Genomic DNA, 12,388 nt, shown 5'->3' on the forward strand with positions numbered 1-12,388 from the left:
ACTTTAGGCCTCAAGAGAAACCAAGTGCGATAGAAATAATAACCAGAACTATGATCTTCTCTTTCATTAAACTTAGAACTGCATATGAACAAAAACATTAGACTATTAATTTGTTGACAGATGGACGGAGGCCGTAAGATTGACTATGAATTCCTCACCTCCCAAAATTTCTTCCAGATTATTTTTTGTATCTTCCATCGAATACAACAAATGCAAACCCTGCAATATTACAAGCAATCTAAGGCAACCTAAATTAAATCTTTCAGTAGAACAAAGGAGATGAATTCAACAATACAAAAACCTAATGTACAACTGTGGCAAACAAAGACGATTTGCCACACCAGGGGGCCTTCCTGTTAAAGACCCCTGGCATTCCTACTACCTCCCTACATCTCCTCCTTGGCTTCTCCAAGGTTCCTCCCTAACAATCCCATTTACTGAGTGACCTCCGACACCACCATACTGTTGACTGGCATAATGCAATTTCAAAGCCGCAACGGGATCTGAAATCCCACTGCATGAACCTCCAAGAATATCTCCTCCCTGTACAACATTCAATTTAACCACACCCTTTCCCTGCTGCTTTAAAGATTCAAAACCATTCCTTTGCACCTCAGGGAACACGACATCCTCAGGCCTTTTCTTCATATCTAGTCTAAAAGGCTGCAGACCATCTTGGTTTCTTAAAATCGTATAATCTATAACATTCCCGCCATTACTGCTGCTGAACTCCCTCGGCGAGAAAACACAAGCACCATTCATATTGCATTCATTACCATTCACAGCTGCTGGCAAGGGTTGTTGCTCTGACTTTGGCGAGGATATTGAGTAGTTAGAAAATGCACCAGGATACTTGGCTAGTAGCAAAGCTGAATCGGGCAAAGTCGGAAAACCAGTCTGTATCTTAGTTCCATCCCAAAAACCATAACTCCTAATTGGAACATTCTCCAGACCTAAAAAACTATTATGGTCATCAGCAAAGCTCATAGAATTCCCATTTACATCTTGATTGGAATGGTGCTTCGCCTTCTCATCATGCAAAACGGCATTAGAAGTCGGTTTATCAACTGAAGATGTTTTGCTGAGTATCTTTCCAAATAATTTCACATTACCATTTCTACATGACTTCTCTGTTTTTGAAGAGCAGCTGGAGCCAAGTTCATCTTCACTCTGTTGAAGAAGAGGAAGCTCAGCAACTGAGTTGTGAGATACAGCACGACTACACTTTCTGAGAAAAGAACGTTGATATGATTGATCAATACTCTCATCTCCAACAGTGCAAACATCATGCAATTCTGACTTGACTGACAGGTCTAATGGGAAACCTTTCAAATCTCGACAGAGTTCACTTTGATTCATCATAGAGCTACCAGACAGAAGATGATGCACATTACCCACAGACGATGATTTAAACAACCCATCTCTAGGATTTACAAATTTGACGGGCGCAGAAGATACATGCACTTCTGATATGCTGTCAGAGATTCCAGAAGCAGCTTCCATATCCACAGCAACACCTGAATCGTGACATGCAACATCAGTAGCACTTCTACAAAGTAATGTGTTCACCTTAGTTTTATCATCCTGGATCATCAGATGAAATTCAGGTCTTTTGGTATCAACAGCTGTAGCAGAGTCCTTAACCATGACATCGACCATCCCACAACAAGCAAGTGGATCTGAGACGTCTGCCAGGTGACCTTGTGGAACCAAATCTTTCAGTACCAAATCAGAATCTTTATGATCCAACTGTCCTGGACCACAATTTTCTTCCAACGCATTCAATTCAATAGTAACATCAGGTTTTGACACATCTTGATTAACCTGCAGCAGGTCTTCATCTATTCTCGAACCTGATTTATCACTACAGACAATAGAACCAGTCTCCACAATGCCAGCATCTTCAGTGTCGCTTCCTCCCCCATTAGTATCATCGCTTGCATGATTTCCTCCACTGCCAGAGGGTAAAATGTCCAGACCAAGACACTTCCGTGCCTTGCTGAAAAAAACTTTACATTGATCACTTGACTTTGTCCTCACACGTCGAGAAATCATCAAAAAATCCTTTCCATGAGACAAGAATGCCTGCACAAACAAAATCTTTTCATCATCTGTCCAGTCAACAGGGTCCATCTCTCCACAGCTCTCATCTGAACAAGTATCATCATCATCAACGTTCTGTGTCACCTCCGGAGTCAAAGGCCGTCTAATGGAAGAACCAACCTTTTGGTGCTTCCGTTCCGGGTTGCCTTCACCAGGATCGACAGAGCTAGTGATACAGGAACTCATTGCTTCTGATGATAACGAACCACAGATGCCTGCCAAAACATCAGCAGCCGCAGTCTCTCTTTCATCTTCAGCACCAAACAAACTACTAGATTCTTCAATGATTCCATCTGATCCTCTTGATCTCTTGTTGCTAGATTTTCCTAGAAGCAACTTTGAAGTTTCCAAGGCCTGGTCAGCTTGAGCAGCAATAACTGAAGCTGCACCTAAAATATCAAGAGAAGCAGCATTCATCTCCCTACTCCATTTCTTCCCAGAGGTCACCAGATATGTGTTGGCAGATATAGGCTTCCCTATCTTTTTCACCTCTAGCTTCTTGATTTTCTCAAAACATTCTGATTTATGGTTTTTGTAATAGAATTCAATGCAGTCAGCAGTAGTCTTATGATCAAGAAAAGAAGAAATTTTCCGAAAATCTTTCCCATGAGTAGCTAGCTTATCCATGAAAAGCTCCTTCTCTTCAAAAGTCCAGGGGTTGATCAAACTTCTTTCCTTCTCAACTGCACAGGGATCTTCAACTAATCCATTATTCGACAAAAACCTTGACATCTTCTCCTTTTCATCCAAGATCATAGCTGGCATCTTCAAACCATTCCTATAAACCTTGGCCTGGGAATCTGAAAGCAGCTTTCCAGTAAAATTAATGATTTCGGTTGTCGGAACCAGGCTTAAACTTCCAGCTGCAAAAGTAATTAAGTGTACAAAATTAGGCATACAGACCAAGGTAGTTAAAAATATTTAAATGATTGCACCCAAAAAAATCAATCAATCATCTCCATTGACAAATCAAGTAATTAAAAATCAACAGAGAGTCGAGAATGTTATACATAAACTTCTGCCAAATTCTAAGAAAATACTTCTACTTCATTAACAACTGTTCCATTCATAATTCAACCCCAACTTAACTCAAAATAATTGCCAACAAAAATAATTAATTCTATGCTCTTAAACATTACAAGAAGAATGATCTAGTTGCCACACACCACCCAAAGAATTTGTTGTCCATGGATAGTAGAAAAACAGCTTCAGCTGCTAACACAAGTAGTTGGCCAAATTTAAAATCAACTATCTCCAAGAAATAGTTCTACTAGCAAATAAGGAAATGACATTTCATCCACCATATATTTCAACCAATGCAAATATGAAACAGAGCACTCAAAGAAAAATTCTTTGATCTGGCTACATATAACACACCAACTAAGAAAAAAAAAATAAGATTCTATCTTCTAACTACATAAATGCATGCAATTTCTTTCAAAAAAAAAAAAAAAAAAAAAAAAAAAAAAAAAAAAAAAAACTACGTAATGCATGCAATTTATTTTTTAAAATCCAGGATACCATGTCATTTAATTTCCATCAGCAATCATCTTTCTGACACAAGCAAAAGCTTTGGCAATTTGTTTAATCAAGGATGCTTCAAACTAATGCCACCAACAATCAAGGTAGTAAAATCATAATTTGTAGAGAAAAAAGACTACTGAAGCGCAAAAAGAAATCAACCCATAAATCCGTAAATTTAAAACTATTATCTGATAAATCACCGACATATTGATCCATTCTAGAGGTAAGGCACACGGTGTTTTCATTGAGCTGTTTCAAAATTTATAAAAGAAAATATAGAAAATCAAAATCCCTCATTTGTTCCCTTCAAGCCCCTCCCCTTCTCTGGCAAACCCTCAAGCCTCTCCTCACTTCTGCTGCCAGCACATAGTTTCTTTAATTAAGTGACAATCTCCCGTTCCTCTTCTCTGCCACCACTGCTGTCTCAAGCCCTCAATAACCCTTGTCTTTCTCCTCTTTGACCGCACAACATATACACTTGAAAGGTAACTAGCAGGTTGGTAGAAATTTCCCATGTTAGTATGGGTTCAGAATTGAAAAGAGAGAATAATTGGGGTTCGTTGAAAAAAGGCAAAGAACCAAGAAAATCCATGAGATGCTTCAACCCCTTCATCCCTACCCACTGTCTGCCACCAGTCCACCACATAGCTTTTATTAATCCAGTGAAAATATCCCATTCCTCACCAATGCCACCACCCTGCTGCCTCAAACTAATATCACAACAAAATGACTTAAAAGGTGATAGGTAGGTTGGTAGAACAATTACCCCTGGTGGATAGGATAGAACTGAGAAGAGGCATAAAACTTGAGTTCGTTGGAGAGAGGGAGAGGGAGAGAGAGAGTAAGCATTATTCACAAGACACCACATGACTATATTTTCCTTAACTATAAATCATTAAAGCTAGTTCCTTACGACGCTTCATGTTAGCCAACCCCAAATCATTTTGGAAATAAGGCTTTGTTGATGTTCTATAAATCACTAAAGCTACTCAAAGTAGATAAACCAACAAAAAACCCATGAGATGCTTCAAACTTTCCATCAACCAAGGTGTTAGCAGTGGCCCAACAAAAGGACAGCTTTAGTAAGTACTCCCTCCGTTCCCTTCTGTTTTTTACGTTTCTATTTTAGGTGTTCCTTTTTATTCTTTACATTTAGTATTTTTCCTTTTTATAGTCATAAGTATTGGATAAAATTACCCTTGCTTTACAATCTAAATACTCATTTGTCCTTACTTTTTCATGTGCAATTGTACTTTTTGTACTATTTTAATAATTTTCCAATACTTTCTCTCTCCTATCTCTTCTACTTCCTTTACCCCACATGTACTATATTCTTTTTTCAACTATATTGGTACTATCAATCATTGAATTATTCTAATATACCTTACTTTACACAATTCCTTAATAGCCGTACATAATTCCAAACGCCAAAAACAAAAGGGAACGGAGGGAGTAGTAAATTTCTATATGATATCCTTAAGTGGTTGGGGAGTCATATTTACAAGAGAAATATGCGCCAAGGGGTTTTCAATTGATTTTCTTACTCCACTTAAATTAAATTAATTATTTTTTCCAATATTTCATTTCAATTAAAAAGAAATCAGCTTCTCCGTTACTATGATTATTAATAAGTACTCCACTTAGACTTTCACAAAGTTTTAGGAGAAAGGGTTGAATCCAATAAATATTTTCAAGTGTGGAACGTTGAAGACTAAAAGAACATTAGAAGAGGCATTGGTGGGTTATTGTGGGGAGGAGAAAAGAGTGTAAACATATTTAAAAATGGGATGGGGGGACCATTAGTGGGAAGGAATATATGAAAATATTGTTACAACTTTCCAAAAATAGGAATGGAACACTTATTAGAAAAACGGCTGAAAATGGGAAATGAAGCACTTGTTAAAAAACGAATGGAGTAATTTTAGTACTTACTCGGTCCCAATAGTGGTTCCAATTGCTTTTAGAAGGTCATGCTTAAAAAATTTGATCATAGTTTTTACTAGAGAAATATGTATCAAGGGATCCAATTGGTGATAGTGGAAATTAGAAACCATCAAAAAGCAACCGACACAACTATTTGGGGGTGTAGAGAGAAGGTGTTCCCATATGGGTTTTACCTGTGGAATAAGTCATTTTGTAGGAAATAATCAGAAAATAGCCTAAAGGGATTACATGAAATAATTTCCCAATCAAGACAACCACACCTTGTAGTGAAAGAGACTGCCAAGTAATCTTTTCTGAGTCCTGGCACTGAGGACTTACTCACAATTCTTAAAAGACTTCAAGTACATCTTCCAGCAGGTCGATTAATGAATAATACAAACTATAAAAGAAATAAATGCCTACAGAACTTTAAATTTCTGTTATACTTTCATTACTTGTATAAAATTGATGGAAGTGGCAACCCATAGTTTCAGGAAAATCGATGCTTTCTTTCCTTAAGCTTAAGCATAAAAGAACCCACGATAGTAAGAGTACAAAACAACTAAAACTTAACATAAAAAGAAAAAAAAAAAAAAAAAAAAAAAAAAAAAAAAAAAAAAAAAAAAAAAAAAAAAAAAAAAAAAAAAAAAAAAAAAAAAAAAAAAAAAAAAAAAAAAAAAAAAAAAAAAAAACACAGATAAAAAAAGTGGTACCAACTTAACTAAACACTTCCATTAAAAAGCAAAATTTGAAGCTACATTAGAATATTAGATATAGTATTTTAACTGTAAGATTCTATTTACCTGGTGAAGTAAAACGTGAACGTATGGAGGACCGATTCTTCTGATTCCCTACTTGCAGAATACGGGAACTCGGATCTGGCTTTTTCTGGGGTTTTGCACGGTGACTTCTCAAAGAAAGTAAGCGCAAGTCCTCCTTCCAAAGGTGATGAAAAGCCCTGTATTTCAGTGATATCACTCTCTCTTTAAATCTGAGGGACCTTTTCTTTCTCAAAAACTTCTCCTTCATTGTGGAATCAGCAGGTATGCAAGAAGCCCTATTCGCCACCATCGAATCAGAACAAGGCAATAACTTAAGAAGCCCCTCCGAGGCTCTATTAGCCAATTCCTTATTCGAAGCTATAACTGTATCACATATACTGTCCACTTTTTTATCACACACACCAGGGTTCTCAATATCAATTGCAATTATGTTATTTACTTGGACTACACTTCTATCATGGCCTTGACATGATGTCCCCAAATCCATTGCACTTTTGGTAGACTCAACAAACCCAGATTCCCCGGAAGAATTTTTGCACACATCATAGGAGATGGACTTTTGAACAAGAGGTTCCACAAATTTAGATGTAGCAGTGCCAGGACTGTCAATATCCTCATCCTTGCTTTCAGCTTGAACTTCACCTGCATCATCACAAGGAAGTCTATCTTCCGAAATCATTTCCCCATTTGAAACCACTTCCAAAGGATGTGGTCTTGGGAAGACAGTTTGGCAATCACTTGGTCCATCTTTATAATCTGCAGGCCCTGAATTTGATGATGCAGGACGATGGAAGCTTCTATCAGTTTCCGCCTTCAATGACGTCAATTCATTTTCAAGTGAGTCAATCTCAGTTTCAGTTAACTCCAATGTCCTTGAGATATCGCCTTTCCACAGCAGAAGTTTATTGAAAGCCGAGGATCTCATAAAACCAGAATCCATAGAACATTGATCATCTGCCTGTAGCAATTCATTGAGCAAAGAGCCCAAGTTGGCGACTGACTTCAGTTCCAATTTTTCCAACCTAAAATGTGAACCTTCGAGCTGACTCTCATGAACAGGCATCGATGAGACACTGAAGTTGCTAGCATCACCACCAGCATCTACTGCTTTCCCATAAGTTCTGTCTTCCAGCCCTGTTATAGCTTAATTTGGTGAGGAAAATACTAAAAGAAATAAATCTAGAAGCACATAAAGATGGTCAAAAGGCTTAGCATATCAAAACTTAGGGATATTATATAAAAAAAAAAAATAAATAAAAAAGATCAACTTGTACTCACTGCCGGTAAGCCAAACATCAACTCAGGTGACCTATATAAAGTAAAGGATATGGTAGTGATGGCTTAATTAAAATCGCAAATAGAAGTACAATAATCAGATACAGACTTGCAGTAGTGCAGTAATGGCCAGAGAGTCACAAGTGCAACATCCTGCTCAATGATGAGCTATGCCAGCAGTATTGAGATTTTGAGAGGCTTAACACCACTTATACAAATACTTTTAAGAGAAAAATCTTCTCAATATATACTTTGGAGATGAAAATATTCAAAAACCTGTAAGCTGAAAAGTGAACCTTCACCACATATAAGGTCCTTTATTTGATACCTTGATAATGTTTTCAGTAAATAATTTAATTACAACCATCTTAAAGGAATACGATGCTAGGGATGTCATGGAAGCAACAAAAGAAACAGTTGTAAATTCTAATCTCAAGTTGAAGCATAACAAAGAGTATGATCAATTAATCAGGGAGTCAAAAAACAAAAAAAAAACAAAAAAAAGTATCACCTTACACTATGGCAATAAAAATGAACCAGATTAATACCTGGTGAAGAGCTGCAAGCAAAAGATGATGGTGTGGCAGGCGATGAACAATCAGAGAAACCCGACATCTTGGGACTCTTGACAACCAAACTTGAGGGGAGCGAATGTGAGGGTTCCACATTACTAGCTGAAATTGCATTACTTTTAACATTGTCTTCTGGGCCATCAACTTTCTTTTTCTCATACTTGGCCAGCCCCTCCCCCCATCCAAGTCGTGGTTTCTTCCGAGAAGATGTTTCTTCAGATGGAGTAACAGAGGGCGCACATGCAACAGCATCACCAGAAGGTGACTGAACAGGGGTAACTTTTTTGGGGGGCAAATCACACTTCACATCACTAGACTCTCCTCCAATACTCTTAGAGCTACTTGAATGGCTAAAACCAGAACCCCTAGACGTCAAACTTCCTGAACGGGACCACTTAAGAGGCTTCCAATCAAGAGATCCCAGCAAATTCTCTTTATCGACTTTTTGGCCAGAACTAGACCCATTAGCATCACCCGTTTTATCAACTTGTTCCTTTGCATGAATCTGATCTCGAGGATCAGAGTGTGGATGAGAAGCACGCACAGGTGAATCACCAACTGCCCTCTGATCATTGACAGTATGTGGTCTGCCTACTCCATTTGCTGGACCACCATGATGGTGATTACCTTCCCAAGACTGCCCTCTCCAATCTCTCTGTCCAAAGGAGGGACGATTCTCCCTATAAAATCTACCATATCTACCATCTCCACGCATCCCAGAAGGTCTAAACATATTATTATCATCCATAAATCTATCAGCTGAACGAGGTGTGGAATACCCGTGATCTTCAGGGTACATATGCCATCCACCCTGCTTACCATGACCTTCAAGATATAAATTTGAGAAAGGAAAAAAAACCATGTATCAACACAAGGAGCAATCAACCTACTCACACACATGTAAACTAAATAACACTACTCAATTAAAACACAATAGAAACCTTTACAAATAACCAGATCCTCACCCAACCCCGACGCAAAACATAGATTCAACATCAAAATCAGCTTCCACAACCCAAAACACGCGCTAAATTAAAATAAACACAACCTCAAGAACGATTAGAGTATTCCAAATGAACCCTAATAATCTCCTCAAACCCGAAGACGAACAAACAGTCTTAAAAATTCTTCATTAACCTACAACTCCCTGGCAAACCAAACTCGAGCACCCTAATGAACCCTAATGAAAGATTAAACCTCAAAAATCAAAACTCACCAACCCCCCCACCCCCAAAAAAAACCCCATTTCACCAACAAAATTAGGGAAATCAATAAAAATATGTAAAATCACCCAAGCAATCGTTTATATAATCAAAAGCCACCTAAAAATCAAAACAAAACACAGAAATAAAATTAGGGTAGGTTGACCTAGGGTTGCCGACACAAAACAATAAATTCACCCTAAACAACTTTTTCCCCAACCCTAACCCAAAAAAAACCCTAGATTCAAAACTCTCAAATTAATCAACAAGAACAAGAATTAGGGAAAAAAAGAGGAGAGAGAAAGAGACTAACCAGGAGGACGGCGAAAGTCGGAGGAAGGAAAACCCCAACGAGGGGAAAAATCGCTGTTATTGTTATTGCGGGATCCGCCATAAGAGGAAGAAGAAGAAGAATCCCTCCATCTCGAAGAAGCACCAAAGTCGTGGTTGTGCTTCCTATCCCTAAACAGCTCCTTCCGATCCCACGGCAATGGCTCCGGCGGCATCAATTTTCTCTCACCACTTAAAAATCACATGGAACAACAAACGATTTGGGGAAAATCAAAGAAACCCAGAAAAACCCAAGTGTAATTCTGGGGTATGAACAACAAAAGAGGTGGATCTTGTGAAGAAACGAAGGTGGGCGGCAATGGCGGATTTTCTCTCTCTTCTGGGGTTAGAGAGATAAGGAAGATTGGGTTTTTGAGGGGAAATCTTGTGCAAGTGATTATTTCTCAAGGGGTTGAGGTTGGGTTTGCTGAGGGAAGAGAGAGAAAGTTAGAGAGAGAAACGATGATAAGAAGAGAGAAAGAGAGAAAAAGGAGAAGAGAAGAAGGAAGAGATTGGTTTTTGAGGAGAGAGAAAGAGAAGGTGTATGAAAGCGTATCTCAAAGCTTTGTGGGTTTAACTCGTTTTAATTTTATGCTTTCACGTCCGCCTTCCTTCTTCTCTTCTTTTCTTTTTTCTTTCTTGGTTGTTCTTCTTCTTTGGTTTTGTGTATTGTGCCTTTGTGTGCCCTACTCTTCTCTCCCTTTTTTTCTTCTCTCCAATCTATATTGCTATTGCTTTATGGGGATTATTAAGTGTGCTGTAATCTTATTTGGACTTTGTTCGTGATTGTGATTAGGTGTTTTCTTTTTTGAATTGACTTGATTATATGTATTTTTCTAAGAGATGTGGACTGATAATGAATTTGTATTGTTGTTTAGATCTGGTCGAATAGCTCTTGCTCTGGCTATTGACTCGAGGTGAATTTCTTGAGTCTTGATGCAATTTTGGAGCGCAAGGAAAACTCAGTCGTGATCTTTACTTATTTGATTCGACCTACTAGAATGTTTTGTTTTCTCTAATTAATTTAAATCATTGGGCCTAAAAGATTGTAGAATTGCTCCATTCCATGTGTGTTGCCTCCAATATGTCTTTGAATAGCCAATTTATGCATTCGTATCTATGTATTTCTACATTTCTTTTCAATTGACACATTTTGACTTTAGCACCATTCACACAACCCCTTCTAACAGTCTTTTGTCATTGATACATATTGAAAAACATAATGTAGTGTCTTATTAGATTCGTCTCGATATATAATTTCGAAGTATCAACTTTTTATGTATTTTGTTCATCGGTCATTAAATACAATAATGGTGGAATGTATATATAGTAAAAACATAAATAAGGAAAGTGTCAACTAAATAGAGATAGAAGAAGACGTACATATTAATAAAGTAATGACCTGGTAGAGATCATCTTATTCCTACACTAAGAAAACTATCTACTCATGATTAAGCAAGACGAGTAAGTAAACAAGGCATGAAAAAGGATAAAAAGACGTATTAATATTTTTGGCAAAGACCTTCAAATTAGATAATGAACGTGAAGAAAGTTTCTAAATGTTTAAGTTAAAGTTCATCAACTAGATATACATGAACACTCAAGAGAAATAAAAGACAAAAGTTAAGAAGATGTGCTGGCAAACTCCTTGAAAATTCATGAGATGGCCAGCAAGGCTCTCAAGAAGCCCAATTTCTACTAAAGATTTAAGATACGATCATTTATGAAAAATATATTCGTGTGATATATTTTTATATTGATATCTTTAAAATATTATATATAGGATCTTTAGTATTTTTTATCTTAAGGGAAGTTGTAAGGTGTTATGATTGTTTCCTAATCACCAAGATTGGCTAGGTTATCTCTTGTACAAATGCAGGAAATATGTGACACTAAGCTAGTCTTTTCCCTAAAATTGTCGTGGTATCAAAGTCATGCCCAAGGTTGAGACCTTTAATGGCTTCGATTAGGCCTATTTAGCGGGCCAAATTCGGTCCAAATTGGGCCTTAATTAAATGAGTCGGGGTCGGGTAAGGACTAGTATGAAACGCAGGGCCAAGTCATTCAATTAAAGATCAATAATTATCTTCATCAAATAAAAAAAAAATATCATTTTCAGATTACTTAGCTTGAGAATTCTCAGATTATTACCGATGGCATACTGTTTGGAGGTTCCCATGGCTTAGCTTCTTGATCAATTTCATCATCTTCAACCTTAGTTAATTCAACTATAAGAAGTTTCTGCACGGTTTTATCAATCGATGAAATCCAGGAATTCCGCTTAAATTCCTATGCCCCCAGTTCACCCTAAAGACCCCTTTCTTAAGAAACTTGCTTCAGTTGTTGCTAGATCTCTTGAAACACTTCTTCATCGGCCTCTTGATTCGGATTCCTCTCCTTATTTGGATCAAGAATAAATGAAAATCAATTAAAACAAAAATTCTTAACAATAATTAAAAATGATTTTAGAAATTACAACCAAATAAAGCTAACAAGTTCAATTAAATTCTTAATTTTTTTAGATTTGTTGATGAATAAAATTGATAAATACCTTGAAAATTTGAAGGTAATTTGCAGACGAAAATGAAGATCAATGGAATAGTGAGATTTTGAGAGGAGAAAGAAAGTAGGTTCGATTTTTAAGTGATCAAGGATATATCGAATTTTATTTAGGTTT

At 37.2% G+C, this 12,388-nt stretch overlaps 1 protein-coding gene across 2 annotated transcripts; it reads right to left on the reverse strand.

The window, feature by feature from the left end:
• Positions 1–36: 36 nt before the first annotated feature.
• Positions 37–10,392, reverse strand: LOC110683740. 2 transcript variants are annotated; one of them, XM_021860135.1, is made up of 4 exons: positions 9,695–10,392; positions 8,156–9,004; positions 6,354–7,466; positions 37–2,966 (listed from the first exon to the last, which is right to left on the reverse strand). In XM_021860135.1, the coding sequence occupies exons 1-4, from the start codon at positions 9,885–9,887 to the stop codon at positions 379–381; spliced, it is 4,743 nt and encodes a 1,580-aa protein (XP_021715827.1). In that variant the 5' UTR covers positions 9,888–10,392; the 3' UTR covers positions 37–378. The 2 variants fall into 2 exon arrangements, with proteins under 2 accessions (XP_021715827.1, XP_021715828.1); XM_021860136.1 differs by having other exon boundaries at positions 8,156–8,990; positions 9,695–9,911.
• Between the last annotated feature and the right edge of the window lie 1,996 nt (positions 10,393–12,388).

Source organism: Chenopodium quinoa, unplaced genomic scaffold (assembly GCF_001683475.1).
Source record: "Chenopodium quinoa cultivar QQ74 unplaced genomic scaffold, ASM168347v1, whole genome shotgun sequence".
In the NCBI taxonomy this organism is placed as follows: Eukaryota; Viridiplantae; Streptophyta; class Magnoliopsida; order Caryophyllales; family Amaranthaceae; genus Chenopodium; species Chenopodium quinoa.